General features: G+C 40.5%; 1 protein-coding gene across 2 annotated transcripts in view; it reads left to right on the forward strand.

Annotated features, from left to right (window-relative positions):
- rabep1 (rabaptin, RAB GTPase binding effector protein 1) overlaps window positions 1-17065 on the forward strand; it is a 30769-nt gene continuing 13704 nt past the window's right edge. For both annotated transcript variants that reach the window (XM_039777241.1, XM_039777242.1), the window contains exons 1-11: window positions 1-168; window positions 5921-6049; window positions 6311-6514; window positions 7434-7594; window positions 8958-9077; window positions 9467-9602; window positions 10726-10904; window positions 12367-12477; window positions 12979-13440; window positions 14756-14860; window positions 15040-15156. In XM_039777241.1, coding sequence (XP_039633175.1) covers window positions 123-168; window positions 5921-6049; window positions 6311-6514; window positions 7434-7594; window positions 8958-9077; window positions 9467-9602; window positions 10726-10904; window positions 12367-12477; window positions 12979-13440; window positions 14756-14860; window positions 15040-15156 — 1770 coding nt within the window. In that variant the 5' untranslated portion in view covers window positions 1-122. The remainder of the gene's footprint in view (window positions 169-5920; window positions 6050-6310; window positions 6515-7433; window positions 7595-8957; window positions 9078-9466; window positions 9603-10725; window positions 10905-12366; window positions 12478-12978; window positions 13441-14755; window positions 14861-15039; window positions 15157-17065) is intronic.

A 17065-nucleotide genomic window follows, 5' to 3' on the forward strand; every position in this document is an offset into this window, starting at 1 on the left:
TCAAGCAAAAAGCTTACCCCTCGCTAGCCTAACACTAGTTGTGATGTTAGCCTGTTTTCTTGGACACTCCTAGCGCTTATCCCACTGCCCTGGTAATTTCCTCAAGTCCCCCTCAGGAAACCATGGCCGAGCAGGCCTCGGGACCCCCTCTGTCGTCCCAACATGACGGTAAATTTGTTGTGTCTGTGGGGTTTTGTGGTGGGACTGTTGAGGGCAGGGAGCACCGAAGCCAGCGGCCCTCTCTGCATCCTTGACAACATTAGCTAGCTAGTTAGCATCATCAGGGAGACGTGTCACTGGCTGTCACTGGCATATTGAACATTTAACACTACGCAGTTGGGGCTTTTAAGAATATCGACTTGACCTAATTTGCGGGAAGTTAAAACACTTTATATCGCTGAATAGGAGCTGTGATACTGCATCCTAATGTCACCAAGATAATCTTGTATTATCTTTACCACTACAAGTTAGCTTGTAGCTTAAGCTAGTCTGACTAATTTGATCTTTAAGGTCGGCACTAGCCGCTGTTAGCATGGCCTTTTTAGTCTTTTAATATGGATCATATGGGTTACATCAGTTCAATACAATGTGCTGTGTATGACCTGCTCACTCGGGGGTTGGACCATAATACAGGAGGTTGATCCTGCAGGAGGTTTCTTCCTCTGGTTCTCAAACAGTGGTCCGAGGACTATCCTGGGCTGCTAAGTACTCATCTTGCAGGGTTTTATTTTGTAGTCGCACCTACCGGATAACAATTTCTGGTTAGTCATTGCTAAAATTTGCACCCATGAATATAGTTGATATAAGCAGGTATGGACGGTGGCAAATTATGCAATAAGCAATATATATATATATATATATATATATATAATATTTTGTGCATAGGTAGGTCAAGGAAGATCTTTTCATATGCTTCATTGGGCCTAATGGACAGTACCTCCAATTTTCCTCCTGCAGTTTTACTGCTGTGGAAACACAAGAGAACCACAAAACAATGTGACTTTCTGGTGGCTTTTTTATGACTGTTGCAAGCATTGGAAAGCAACCTCTGGCAGTCACTCATTGTTAGTGTTAGGGGTTGCAAAACATTTTCATGCCATGTACAATTCAGTTTGATTATTTTAAGAGCCCTCTCCAGGAGAGTGTCCGTGTGTGATTTAGTGCAGACTGGTATAATCACATACACCTTGATAAACCTAAAGCAGCCAGCTTCCGTCAATAGGTGAACAAACCCATACTCCCACACCTGAAATAAAACATTTATGGATGTATGGCCATTTCCATCAATATTTGGAAATGGAGCATGTCATAATGGTTTAAGCATAGTGTAATACAGGGTATGAGGATGCTTTCAGTTGTTGATATGTTGATCTTCAAAGTCTGATTGACTATATACGCTCTAAAGGTTTAAGGGATGTTTTTTAAAACAGCTGCTGGTTTTATTAAATCCTACATCCTAATGGATTTAGTTAAACCCTTTATGTAAAATTATCTGAAAGATGACCGATGACAGTTACTGTTGATGCATTGTATAATTGTCAAGTTTCTGTTGGTTGGACTGTGTGGGTGGATGAAATATTCTTTTGTTTTTATTTTTTCCCCCCTCCAGTTAGCTGACTGTATCAATACAGTATATGCTTGTGCCATTCAGTGTGAACAATGTAAAACATAAATAATAATAAATAAATAATAATAAATGTAAAGTCAGGTCCAGATCCAAGTGTCTACATTGACCCTATGTAATATTCTCTAATGATCCCTAAAGCCTCTTTACTTTTGTTTCCAGGCTACTTTTATTCGGTATGTCTTCACTGTTAATTCAGCATACTGGTTCTAGATGTTGCGTTATTGCTCGAAAGTGGAGTGAGATTGAGCTTTATCTACATATTTGCACTTTAGCTTAATTGATTGTTGGTTAATTACTGACTTTTTTAACACAGTTAGTCATGTGATCTTGGTGCATTCCCAAACTGAATGACTTAAGTTTTTCTTACCAAGACAGGCAGTGTGAAAAACATTTGTTTGGGTAGCCATTGTTGTATAACCATAGAAGCTGAGTTAAAGTGCAAAAGGGCTTAACATTCTACAGTCTGATAAAATTCACCACAGATCCATGTGAATGCGTGTTGAGCTTATGTGGTGATGGAATTTCTGCTTTAGAGTCCGTTCAGCTATCACATGATGGTGGTGGAGTTATGCTGAACCGCTCTACTGCTTGTGCTAGTAAATGTTTCCGTTTGTCTGTCTGTGTTTGAGGGTATCATCGTCTCTCTCTTCTCGGTCCGCTGGTTTTCAAACAGAGAGGAAATAAATAAGATGTAAAGCAACACAAGATGTATTGGGGGGACTTGTCACTTCAAGCCATTTTGGAAGACTTTTGTCAGTTTAGGCTTTGGGGTATTTGTCTGGGAAGACTAATAACTTACCTGATACTGCATGATAATTACAAATGATACTGTGTGACTAGCTGGTCTTCCAGATGCATGAAGATGTAGTCACAAAGGGCTCTGTAAGTAGGGGGTTAGGAAGTAGGGAAGGTTGTCCCCCCACTTAACACCCCTGGCCCAATTTGGCGTCACAGCTGGTGGGATCCCATTGCGATATGTTCTCCAGTTTTGAGTTACTTTTGGTGCTTTAGAGCAGGGGTCTTCAATGTTTTAGACCCCTTAACTGAGAGAGACGGATCAGGGACCCCCTACTACATATATTGTATACAATTAAGTTGCATATTAAACTGGGCGTACAACAACATGTAGGGCAGCCTTAAAGTACTGTATACATACTTTTTTAGTGCATAGAATACTAAGCTATTAAAGTCGCTTGACGTCACCCATACGGTGCAGATCCACTTCTCCGTGCGACGCTTCTGTCGCGTCGCGCCCCGCTCTATTCCTATGGGTGACGTCAAGCAACTTCAACGCTCCTGCAAAGCATTCCGGGAAGGCGGCGCTACATTTGAAAAAATGCTGCGCGTTAAAAAGCTGGCCATGCCCAGCTTTATGCAAATGAATCGCGTTGAATGCAACGCGACACCACGCGACAGTCGTGTCGCAAAAGTGGATCTGTACCAAGGGGGTAAGCTTCGCTTCAGAACTCGAACCTCCGATGGCGCCATTTTGTTGCTACAAAGCGATCACCTCCTGTTAGCATTCCACTGACCGCCATTTTTTTTTTACGTCACTTGACTGCGAATAACTTTACATCTGAGGCGTTTAAAGACTCTATTTGTCCATTGTTTATTTCTAAAGAAACACGACAATGTATAAGAGGCTCCATTACCTTGTACCTCACGTTATGGCTCCGTAGCAGACGTTTTTGAAAAAATACGCTAACGATTGTGTCATAACCAAGTGACTTACTGTCGCTCAGTAGAGGAATTACCGTATAGTACAGGAGAAGCTTGCAGGCAGTTTCGACTTACATTAGCTGTTTAGGTTTAATTACTAATGTTAACTAGCATGTTAGTTAGCAATAATTAGCCTGTGCCTATGTTATCTCCTTACAAATACCTACACGCTCCGTCTCTGTAAGATTGGAAATGATTGAGATTTCTCTCGGCACAGCTACCAGAAGACTTACAACTTTTAGACACGTTGCTCACGTCACATTTACGTTGTCTCTGTCAGTTGGAGGCTGCGCAGTAAAGCCAGAGATTACCGGAAAAGTGATTCTAATATCCTTCACTGGTCTCCGTCCAGAGCAACGGGGTCTATTGGTCCATTATATATATATGTCAATGATCTGTACCGTAACTCCAAGGCTCGGTTACACTAGAACGGCCAGGACGGTCATTTTGAACCGTTTTGATATTTATATGTGTATTTATACCTGACTTTTCCTAAAAGAGTCTGTATTTTCATTTAAAATAGTTTTTTATATACTGTACATTACACAAAAGGTAAAAAAAATACAATCACTTTTACCTATTTTGGCCATACACTGTCATGTTGACTGCTCGGATTTTCGCGGTTTTGTTTTTAATCTTTTGCGTGGTTGAAGATGCATCTTGTTTGCTTAGTAATAATCATAGTCTCTGTCAGAGAAACGTAACTAGCGGTCTCGGGTAACAAGTGTGGGCAATGCATCACAGATGGGCCAAAGGCAAAGCCAGAGTGGATGGACTCGGTTCTGAATCAGAAGAAAAGCACCGGGCGATCGCTCTGTGAAAGGCGCGGTACACGTAGATGGACGGTAGCTGTCTACGTGTTCATATAACTTTATACATGCTACAACTGGCTGGAATCATTGCAAACATCCTCTCAAAGGAGTGCACCAGCTGTAAAATGTCCTGGAGGAAGTTAATGCAGCAACTGGCAGAGGAGCTGAGAGCAGAGTTTATGGAGGAAAAAAAGGGCAGCGGCGCACGGTCCAAACAGCGCTGCGCACCGCAGCAGACACCAAATCGGAGGCAGTGCCTGCCAGGTTAGGTTATAAATGTTCAAATAACATACTTTTAATTGTTATTTGGCTGTGAATGATTTCCCCCAATATGTTTCATGAATGTATGAAATAATCAGGGTTTAGTCTACTAAGCCATGATATGACATCAAGGGCGTTGTATTGAATCAACAGCCACGTGCAATTTAGCTAGCAGGTGAAGGTGAAACTAAAAATGTGCAAGAACTATAGAATAATACAGGCTTAAATTAACTGACAATATAAGTTATGACTTACAGTTCTCAAGAATGCACACATGCCATCTCAAAAAGAGAAAGGCTGTCTCTTTTTTCTTTCTCCCTTTTCTCCTCGCGCTGTGAAGCGCGTGTCTGCGCTATTCTCCGTCGACGTGCTCTTTACAATCACTGCTGATAGACGGCTTTTTGTATATATATTTCTGATACCGTGGCGGGAGAAATCTAACCGTGGCGGACCGCCACTTGCCAATCAACATAGAGGAAACACTGATGTTTTAATGTTAAACCTACATGTGCACACTGAATCCTTATGATGAACTGGATCTGTGGATGGCTACCTTACCTATGTGCCAGTAAGCCCATAGGTAAAGTTGGTCTAGCACACGTGTCAAACCAAATTTTGGCCCGACTAGTTGTGCACCACAGACATGTTTTTCATACTGTAATTATGCAACGCTGCTGTGCAGAATTTGACAAATTTGCCGACTTTGAGACTCCCCGCAGAAGCAGAGAATTTTTTAATATTGACTTGTTTTGCTAAATAAAAGCATGTCAATAAACTCAACATGTCTGGCCCTTATTGTGATCGTCATTTCCAGTGTGGCCCTTAGTGAAATAGAGTTTGACACCCCTGGCCTAGCAGGTGGGGGGCTTATTTAACTTTGCTAGTACATTCTGATGCTGTGTTTTCCAGACCTGCTGGGGGTCCACAAGTAAGATCTCAGGGGTGAGATGATTAACAGCAGAGGAAAGCAGTAAAAATGTATACTGCCTGTGCATAAAAATGTTTTTTTACTCTAATCCTTCATTTTGTCTTGTGAGATACTGAACAATTGTATGTTCTCATGCCTCTAGAAATTATTAAAACAAATCAATCCTGGAATGGAATGGATACTTTTTTTGAGAATAGTGAAAAATGCCCGTCACGATCCCCCAGAACCCAAATTTGCATCTACAAATGTCTATTTTTGTCCCAAAAATCCTCTTGTACCCAAAACTATTTATATTCCGATCATAGAAGACGAAGAACAGAAGCACATCCATCATATTTGACAAGCTTGTACCAGAGCGTTTAGCTTAGAAAATTACTCAACAATTAGTTGTCTATTCTTGCTACTATTTTGTTTTTTTATTGTTATTTGATTGTTTGTTGGCATTACATTGCAACTGAAGTGGCGTAGTGAATAAAAGTTGAATTTGCACGTTCATGTCTTTTAATTTCAAGTTCTGTTTTTAACTATATGTGATCAACAGTTGATGGTTGTTTTGCTTTCTTCGTCATCCAGAGGTGCTCCAGCAGCGAGTGGCCGCTTTGGAGCAGGAGAGGGCCGAGTTCATCAAACTCAAGCAGCAGCTGGAGGCCGAGTTCAACCATAAACGAGCCAAGTTCAAAGAGCTCTACCTGTCCAAGGAAGGTAATAACCATAACCACGCATGCTCCCTGGAATTGTACCTACTGAACTACTCATAATGTTAGCCTAGTAGCCAGTAACGTGAGTAATGTGCAGCTTTTGCTTTATCTGTCCCTCACTGTGCTGTGTTTTCTGGCTCTCATGTATGCCTTTCCCCCCTTCTCTTGGTTCCCCTTCTTTCTCTGCTTGCACATTTGCCATCCCCCTCCATCACTAATGTCATCTTTGATCCACCTCGTCCCTGTCCCCCCCCGCCTTCCCCAGAGGAGCTGAAGAGGCAGAATGTGGTGCTGGAGGGCGCCCAGGTTGAGCTGAGCGCCCTCCAGGCCCAGCTGTCTCAGGCCCGGACCGAGATGGAGACCATCAAAGCGGTTGCCACCGTGTCAGAAAACACCAAGCAGGAAGCCATAGACCAGGTCCGCAGCCAGTGGCAGGAGGATGTGGCCTCGCTGCAGGCCATCATGAAAGGTAAAGCTGCATGTACAGTGCAGTTCAAACCTATTATCCTAATTACATGGTATAATTTAACAAAGAACACTTTGTTATTAAATACACTAAATATCGTAATTGTGCTGCGAAAATGGGACTTTTTTACCCTGGCTTTCAGCAAGGAGGAAGAAGAGAGAGAGATTTATGATAACTCAAACATTTTATTTCATATGGCATGAGGAGACGGATGAGTGGGAAGAAGGTGGCAGTGACACAGCTGTAAAGTATTGGTAGAACCATCAAAAACTTTATTATAAGTCATTTGCAAAAAGTGTCTGAGAGATGCCAACATTTTTGTATTCTTCCCAAAGAGATTTGCTCCAAGTTGAATTCACTAAATTCTTGTAACTGCACAAACCTGTTGTAAAGTGCTTGTTTCAACCGGATTACTTTATTAATTAAATTTAGCAGTGCAGAAGTGTTATCAGGAGACAAAAAAAAAAGATAGATTAGATGCATGTAAATGCCAAAAAATATCTTAAGCAAAGAGTGACCTAAATGGGAGGCAGTCAAAGTATAGGTAATGTTACCTAGTCAGGTGGGCTTTCATAATGATCCTAAGGAAGCTGCTTAATTGTGGTAATTTTAGCCATGCTAGTCGTCCAAAGCAAGTCTATACCTGAATAACACAAACTCCCAAAATATAACTGCTTGCATTGCCCATAGCGGATATACTGCAAGTGTCCACATGCCTGTCTAAAGGGAGTATTCAAGGAAAACTGCAAGTATCTCCAAATAATAGAATTTAAAAGTAATGAGCCTAATCCTTTCACTGTAAAACTACACACAACAAAAACAAAACAGATTTCTGAGGTTTCCATCTTGACTAAATGATTTGTTATATTTATATTATATGTTTTCTGTTTTATTGTGTGCTTCCTCTCTGTCGTGCGACCAGAAACTGTGTGCGAGTACGAGGTCCAGTTCCACCAGCGTCTGGAGCAGGAGCGAGCCCAGTGGAACCAGTATCGGGAGACAGTGGAGAGGGAACTGGGTGAGCTGAGACGCCGCCTCACTGAGGGCCAGGAGGAGGAGAACCTGGAGGACGAAATGAAAAAAGTAGGCTGTGTGTGTGTGTGTGTGTGTGTGTGTGTGTGTGTGTGTGTGTGTGTGTGTGTGTGTGTGTGAGTGTGAGTGTGACAGGATTAGAACTTGGAGAATTTATATTTTATTTCACATGTCTTTGCATATACTGTAACTACACAAGTTTCAATAGTTTATTTTTTTACAGCCACATAAATATGAATTAAAATTCTTACGGAAACACTTTAGTCTGAAAACAACAACAGAGGGGGGGTGATGGAGCAACAGCTATGAAAAAGGCAGAAGCTATGTCAGAAAATCCTAATCAGTGTCCAAGAAAGGTTTTCGCTCCAGATAAAAAAGAAACTCAGCATTCAGAGGAAGGATTAAAGTCAAAAGAAGGAGATGCAGCGAGCACACCTGTAGGCATACGTCTCACCTTGCTGCTAACTTTATTTACACAAAAAAACTTACAAAAGTATCACCATTAAACAAAAGTAGCATGACAATGTAATCGCTCAAGGTAGTGCAGAGACCATTACAAACAAAAACAAACAAACAAGGCAAGATTAAAGGTCCCATGGCATGAAAATGTCACTTTCACATGTTTTTTAACATTAATATGAGTTCCCCCAGCCTGCCTATGGTCCCCCAGTGGCTAGAAATGGTGATAGGTGTAAACCGAGCCCTGGGTATCCTGCTCTGCCTTTGAGAAAATGAAAGCTCAGATGGGCCGATCTGGAATCTTCTCCTTATGAGGTCATAACAAGCAAGGTTACCTCCCCTTTCTCTGCTTTGCCCGCCCAGACAATTTGGCCCACCCATGAGAGAGAGAGAGAGAGACATCATGGCTTGCAAGCAAGTGAAGCATGGCATTTGGTCAAGGCCACACCCCCACCCTCCACCTTGCCCCCCCTCTCTCCTCCTCAATAGCATTTAATGCTACAGACACAGAAATGGCAAGTCCTAAGGAAAGCTCATTGTGCTGAATTTCAGGAAAGAGATACAGTATTAGGGGACCACTGAGGCCTATATAAAAGCATCCAAAAAGCAGCATGTCATAGGACCAACAAAAATAAATAAATTGCTGCAGAGATTTACATGTGTACTCCAGGACACCGTGACAAAGGTGAAAGAGGCTTTGAACTTAGAGGGCAGTGAAACGCTACTTTTCTGCCTGGTGTTATCTCTTGATGCTTTTTGGGATAGTTTCCTTCTCATTGAATAAATTTTTTATTTAAGACCAGTACAGATGTCTTTTTATTTGGATTGAGAATGTTAACAGACTAAAATGCAGTTTCTGTAAGAATCATGTTGTTGCTGTAAAAGAAAATTGTAATTATTCAGCTGCTGTACACATCTTAACATTTTAATGAGGGAGTGTTAAAACCCTTTAAAGGCCCAGGAGGATGCGGAAAAGCTGCGTTCAGTGGTGATGCCCATGGAGCATGAGATCGCAGCCCTGAAAGCCAAGCTGACTACAGCTGAGGACAGGGTGAAGGAGCTGGAGGCCTCTAAGGTTAGTTGGCAGTAAATTGATGATTCAGTGGGGAAAATGGGAGGCGAAGATGATGTTAACTGGGCATAATATTGACCAGGCATGGCAGCTGCTCTTTTCTAAGTGAATTTAATTTTAAGTGGTTCAATATATTACAAGTAGAAAGCCTTTTTACCATTTCAAAATGTAGTCCATGGTATTTAGGACATTATGTCATTGCATAGAAAGACAGAATGTAAAGATACACATATATACTACTACTACTATACTTTTTTGGTTCATTCTTATCTCTCAACCACGTGTCCACGTTATTTCTTAAAATATCCTAATGAGGTCTGTGTACCGAAACATTTATATTAAATATCTCTGATCAAAATATCAGTTGCATGTTTCTCATTTTTCTTTTACAGGTCAAGGAGCTCAATCACGTTCTTGAGGCTGAGAAGTCGTGTCGTACAGACCTGGAGATGTATGTAGCCGTGTTGAACACTCAGAAGTCTGTCCTGCAGGAAGATGCAGAGAAACTACGGAAAGAGCTCCACGAAGGTACTTAGTTATGCTCTTTTTTGAATGTCCTTTTGTTAAATAGAAGATATGTGATGGCTGCACAGGTTAATGAGAGAGGAAGACTTCAGAGAGAGCTGATTTAGAGAGAAACACAGCAGCACTGTCCTGTTCAGATCTGAGATCCTTCATTAGTGATAAAAATCAGTAAGATAACTCAGTAATTTACATTATTAATGGTGTGTGTGTGTGTGTGTGTGTGTGTGTGTGTGTGTGTGTGTGTGTGTGTGTGTGTGTGTGTGTGTGTGTGTGTGTGTGTGTGTGTGTGTGTGTGTGTGGAAAGTTGGCCTCTTATGAACTATAGACACATTTACATGCAGTGTTGTTACTGTTTCTAGCACACAACCTTTCTATAACAAAGGTGAAAAGTAACCAATTACGTTTACTTAAGTACTATAGTAAATGTTGTGGTACTTGTTCTTTACTCCACTTCAATTCAAAATGAACTGTAGTACTTTTTACTCCACTATGTATCTGTTACCTTTCAGATTAAGATTTTACATAAAAACATAACTTAACGTTTATTTAATAAAATAAAATGCGTTCTTTAAGATTATATTACTGGTTCCAAGTTTTCAAGACTTGTAAAGCATAAAAAAACAGCAGTACATTTAATATTTATTTTTAATTATTGTTTGAGGCCCGAAGACGTAAAACTATCCAATATTTCACAACAAAATAGAGTCCAAAAAAAAAATTAGTGTATCAAAACTTTGTTTTTTATCTTTAGATTTATCCTATAACTCTTTGGAGGAGCCCTACCCCTAAGTTGGGAAAAACTGGACTAAATTGCACATAAAAGCAACAACAGCTACAACAGTGAAATGCTGCCTATGCGTGGATGCATCAGTATTAAGGAGTAGTTTTACTTTTGATACTTTGAGTACATTTAGCTGATAATATGTCTATACTTGTACTTAAGTAGGATTTTGAATGTATGACTTTCACTTGTAATGGAGTATTTTTATATTGTGGTATTGGTACTTTTTCTTAAGTAAGTCTGATTACTTCTTTCACCACTGTCTATAAGAATACAACAACCTCAACCTCTTTCTTCTCTCTTTCACCTCCCTCTGTCTCTCTCTGCTGCTGTTTGGCCTCTCAGTCTGTCACAAGCTGGAGTTGGAGCGGCAGCAGCACAACCAGCTGAAACACACATGGCAGAGAGCCAACGACCAGTTCCTCGAGTCCCAGCGCCTCCTCATGAGGGACATGCAGAGGATAGAGAGCGTGCTGTCCTCAGAACAGCTCCGCCAGGTAGAGGAGATGAAGAAGAAAGACCAGGTATACACACACAAACACAGATGACACTCCTGTTATGTAAAATAGTTTTTCAGTCTTCAGCCATCAGGTTGAGCCTGTGGTTTGAAAGATAATTTAGTTCTATCTTTTCAAAGTAAGGGAAAATAAATCAAGTACTGTAAAAGTCAAGAGTCATAAATGTAAAATTGAAATAAAGAATAAATTCTGTCGGCAAAAAAAAGAAACTGGAGATTTGCAAAAATGCGTTTTTGCTTCATTATGAAGTAAATGTTGATTTCACAATGTAATACTACAGAATAGTGCCACCATCAGTGTTTAGATTGGTTTCCTATGAACCTTGTTTTTATGATCTCGTGGGAAAATGAAGGCTCGCTTTACGGCACCAAGGAATAGGACGAGCTGTGCAGTGCATTACAGCTTTACTATTTCCGTTGTTACCTTTTATAATAAAAGCCCTAGAAATATACACCGCATTGAACAACTTTTTTTTCCACTTTTTAATGTAACACAATCAGAGGTGCAGATGGGATGAACATAGCGTAACACGTAAATGTGATGTTGTATACAGTGTGATGTATACAGACTAGCTGGTGCCATTGGCACCAACTTATGGGGATGATTTTAAATTAAAAATATCACTGCTTACCACTGAGCATTTCACTAAGAGTCAACTCAACAAAATAGCTTACAACTCAACTTTTTGAGTGCACCTACTTATTAATAATACCGGGTGTTTAACTCTGCCTTTATCATAGCACTGATATCAGGGTTTCTATTTCAAATTTGGATTCTTGCGATTTTTTTTTTGGAAACAAATGCAGTGTGTCCTGTATTGTTGGTAACGTTAGTCGGGGAGAACCTCCTGACCTCTTACCTAGTGAATGTGCATTGTTGTCTGTGGATCCATGCGAGACAGTTGTAATGGGTGGGATGGGTGGTGATGTGGACTGATGCAGGATCTTATTCTGTATTAACTTTATGTGGAGTTGCAGGTTATGTGAAATATGTTATTGTGCTGTATGTGTTTTTCCAATTAATGTTAAATTCTTGTTTCTTAAGTTGTATTGTCCATTTAATTGGACTGCACTCGATGCACTCCAGTCTAACACCACTGCAAACTTCAACATCATTAATAAACTTTTTTCGTATTTAAATAAATTTGATGATTTAAAAAAAAGAAACACATATAACACTGCACAGCAGTAATTACATAGACTGACAATAAAAATCATTGAGGATAAAAACACAATAAGGTTCGAAGGCTTATTTACATTGGGGTCCTCTACATATAGTTAAATAAATGAACACCTCTCTGACAGTGTTATGAACATTATTATCTTTGTAAAGGTAGAATTTTTGGCTGAGCTGTTGTATTGGATTGCATCCGATTTGACATGTTTTACCTACTAAAGTGGAGTAAATTCAGTAAAGGAAACAATTCCGTGAAAAATGTATGATTTAAACCTTTTTCTCTTCGTCCAAGGAGGAGGATGAGAAAGAGAGACTGATCCAAGTGAAGGAGCAGCACGAGGAGGATGTGGGAGACAACACCGAACCTCTTGAGGATTTATTCCTCGGGCTGAGCGTCGAGGAGGTATGAGCATCACGTAATGCGATATGTCCCTCAGAGACAACAGAGCAGAGCTATTATCGTCTGACGTCATATTAAATTCCCTTCTGAGTAATGTGAGCTTCAAACAGGCAACATGGCACCTTCACTTTTGTCCTTGTGTATTGTGTTTCTAGCAGCCATGAACTGACACTGCTGTAATTGATAACCAGCTCAATGTGGAAACCAGTGATGATTTGAAATGTTTATTTTAGTGACTTTCAATTCTACCTTAAATATTTAAAGGACCAGTGTGTATGATTTAAGGGGATCTATTAGCAAAAATGAAATATAATATTCATAATTATGTTTTGTTAGCAGTGTATAATCACCTGAAACTACGAATCGTTGTGTTTTTGTAGCTTAGAATGAGCCCTTCATATCTACATAGGGTGCGGGTCCTCTTCCACGGAGCTCGCTATGTTGCACTGCCATGTGTCTATAGTAGCCACCAGAATTTCTCAGGACACTTACTTTCTCTTTCAGCCTCATGCCAACCACAGCGGCCATGGCTCTATGCACTCCTTAGACACTGATGTGGTAGCAGGCGGCCCCATGGACCCATACAAGGAAAACTTGCGTAGAGTTCAGTCAACAGACAGCCTCGGCTCCTCACTGTCCGTCCAGCAGGGCCTCGGTGGCCACAACCACAAGGCCAAGTCGGCCAGCCACTTAGACGAGTCAGACTTTGGGCCCTTGGTGGGGGCTGACTGCGGGGTGACAGACAGTAGTTTTGGTGAAACTTCATCCATCAGCTCCATCAAGCTGACGGCGAGCCACTTCCTGCTCACTAAAGACCAAGAGAAAGCCATCAAGGCCATGACGCCCGAGCAGGAGGAGACGGCGTCACTGCTGTCCAGCATCTCCCATGCACCCGACAGCGCCTACTTATCGCCGGCAGGCTACAGACTTGTCAGCGACAGCGAGTGGAACCTGCTGCAGCAAGAGGTGCATCACTGAGGCTTTTTTTTTTTTTTTTAGAGAAGTTTAACTACACTGCTGTGGTTAAATATAGCCTAAACTATTTAATAGTTATAACAGGACATTAAATGTAAACAGCACTAGGTAGCATTGAAGGATTCCTGGGATTTTAAGACGATTACTTTCAGGTATTAGATTACTTTTCCCAGCATTTGCCGCCATAATCTTTTAACATCAGAGCTTTAATTTCTGTTATTGAACATGCCATATAGCGGTCTTAAAAGGGGTTTCTTAAGTGTTAAATAAGTTTCATAAATCCAAATATTCCATTATAGTAGGTGTTAGTCTTCACATTGTCAAATAGATAATATAATTCAATTTTATTTATAGTATCAAATCATAACAGAAGTTATCTCAAGACACTTTACAGATAGAGTAGGTCTAAACCACACTATAATATACAAAGACCCAACAATTCCAGTAATTCCCCCAAGAGCATGCATTTTAGTGCGACAGTGGCGAGGAAAAACTCCCTTTAAGGGAGAAACCTCGGACAGACCCAGGCTCTTGGTAGGCGGTGTCTGACGGTGCTGGTTGGGGGTGTGATGAACAGTGACAATAATAGTCACAATAAAGATAATGGAACAGTGACTAGGAATAGTAGTTGTAGTAGTTCATGGCATTACAGGGCGTTACAGGACGTAGCAGGGCACAGCAGAGCATAGCAGGGCGTAGCAGGACGTAGCAGGGCACAGCAGAGCATAGCAGGGCGTAGCAGGACGTAGCAGGGCCGAAGCCGACAATGGTGAGTTATTTTAAGCCACGAGAGGGGGGCTTTAAATCGGAAAGAGAGGACTGTGAGTTTGCAGTGTGTTTAGCGATTGTTGAAGTGTGTTCAGTCGGCAAGGTAGTGGTATTTTTAGCGGCTCCTATTGTAATTCTAAGCCGAGGAAGTGTGCCTGTCTGGCGTGTGGACAGGACGGCGAGGTTGTGGGGTTTTTGGCGGTTCCTGCTGTAATTCTAAGCCGAAAAGTCTGTCAGTTGGGTACAGAGCTCCGCGTGAGCACAGGCTTTTATGACTGTCAATATAGCCAGCATCTAACGTTAGCTACTCCGCTGTGCTGTGAAGTAATGTCTGACTGTGAGACAATAGTCTAGCAACATTGTTGTGGATGCTGCAGTCTCAGCCTGGCAATATATATATATATATAAAAAAAAAAAATATATATATATATATATATATATATATATATATATATATATATATATATATATATATATATATATATATATATATATAAATATAAGTGTGGATATGGTTTTCTTGTTGGTCTGTCACCAGGTGAAAAATGCGGGCAGGAAGCTTGGCCGACGTTGTGACATGTGCTCCAACTACGAGAAGCAGCTGCAGGCCATCCAAGGACAAGAGGCCGAGACACGAGATCAGGTTTGTGTCTTTGCTGTCACTTTATTACCTTTTATTACCACAAGAACGATTGTTGACATCATACTACAGATGCTTTTAAAAACATGGTGATGTGTGGACTCCAGCAAGGGATCTACATTTTGTAGGATAGTGTTTTGAAAATGTTCATTAGAAGGATTCTCCGTCACACTGTCTTCCAGGTGAAGAAACTGCAGGTGATGCTACGTCAGGCCAATGATCAGCTGGAAAGAACGATGACTGAGAAACAGAATTTGGAAGATTCGGTCAAAGTCGGCAATGAGGAAACCGCTGCAAAGGTTTGGACACAGTGAATGTATCTTTGTTTTATTTTCTTGGGATATCTGGTTTGGTGCTTAATGTTCTATGTGTATAATATGTGACTAACTGTTTGCAGGATATCCGCCTAGATCTAGTGCAGTGACTGAATGTGTTGACTTCCTGAAAAATAGGCACCATCTCTATGTAGGTGTATTACCTAAAGTGCAGCTTTGCACCAGCAAATCCACAGTGAGGATTTCTTCTTATCTGGTTTAGTATTTCAGTGAGTTACCACAGTGGGAGGAGAGGTGCCGTAGGAGGGAGTCTAACTGGTGATTGAGCAGCGCATTGTAATTTTGGTGACATGATTCACTGTCTTTTTTGCATTCCACCATGTGCCTACTTGGACCAGCTTAAATGTTTCTTCATAGGCCTCTCTAAATTCACACAGACTCCTTTTATGTATGATTTGCTTATCTAATTACTCTCTTGTACATTCTTCTACCAGTTATTACATCTAAATGCACAGTAAGAATAAAATGTATAGGGCTGCAACTAATGATTATTTTAATTATCGGTCAATCTGCTGATTATTCATTACAGCCCAAATCACAAAGATATTAAGTTTATTATCATTTATGACAAAGAAAAGCAGCAAATCCTCACGCTTGAGATGCTAAAACCAGAGAATGTTTGATATTTTTGCTTGAAAAATAAACAAAAAACACATTTATTGCTTTATTGTCTATAATTTCAGTGATTAAATCATGAGCAACTAGACCCAAATTAATAAAAAAAAAATAACCACACAAGCTTCTGTGTTTTTTTGCGTTTGAAACTGGCCATTTACATCTCAGTATTCAGCTGTTTTACCCTGCGTTTTTGTTTACCATCCGGGTCTATTTTCTTCCTTCTGGCACGCTTAGTGAAGTGTGATCTCCACAGATGTCTGTTTAATCAATCAATCAATCAATCAATTTATTTATATATAGCACGCTTAAAAACAACCATGGTTGACCAAGGTGCTTCACAGGTTAAAACAACAACAACAAATTACTGCTCATACATTTTATACAACAATAAAACGTGTAATATACAGTATACGAGGTATAGTGAAATTAAAATAAAATTAAAATTACCAGGAAATAACAAACCTAACTCGAAGGAAAAGCCAAAGAAAAGTAATGAGTTTTTAACAATGATTTAAAGCATTCCAGAGTTTGGCAGGTTCTGATATGGACTGGCAAGTTGTTCCACAAGTTAGGGGCAGCTACACTGAAGGCTCGATCACCTCTGGTTTTTAGTCTGCTTCTCGGTACATCCAAGAGGAGGAGATTAGCGGATCTTAGCACTCTAGCCGGGATATGAGCGTGCAGAAGCTCTGTTAAATATAATGGAGCAAGGCCATTTAAGCATTTAAAAGTCAGTAGTAAAATTTTAAAATCGATCCTATAATGAACAGGGAGCCAGTGGAGGTGACGCAACACAGGTGTGATATGGTCCCTCTTCCTCTTTCCTGTCAAGAGACGTGCAGCCGCATTTTGGACTAACTGCAAACGCTGAAGCGATGACTTATCTAAGCCCACGTACAACGAGTTACAGTAGTCAAGGCGAGAGGTTATAAGGGCATTTATCACCCTTTCCAGATCTTTAGGATGGAGATATGCCTTTACCTTGGCTATAGTTCTCAACTGGAAAAAACATGATCTGACAGTGGCGGATATTTGTTTATCAAGCTTAAATGCACTATCTAACACAACACCAAGACTCCTCACAGTTGAACGACTGTTCGAAGCCAAGGGGCCAAGATAATTTAAATCAAGAGGTTTAGGGTTTCCAAATACTATGAGCTCTGTCTTGTCTCCATTTAAATTTAGAAAGTTTAAATTCATCCATGTTTTAATGTCTTTCATACAATCAAACAGGGGCTGCAGATTTTTTACGTTC

The sequence above is a fragment of the Perca fluviatilis genome, chromosome 16 (genome assembly GCF_010015445.1).
Source record: "Perca fluviatilis chromosome 16, GENO_Pfluv_1.0, whole genome shotgun sequence".
NCBI classification, from domain to species: domain Eukaryota; kingdom Metazoa; phylum Chordata; class Actinopteri; order Perciformes; family Percidae; genus Perca; species Perca fluviatilis.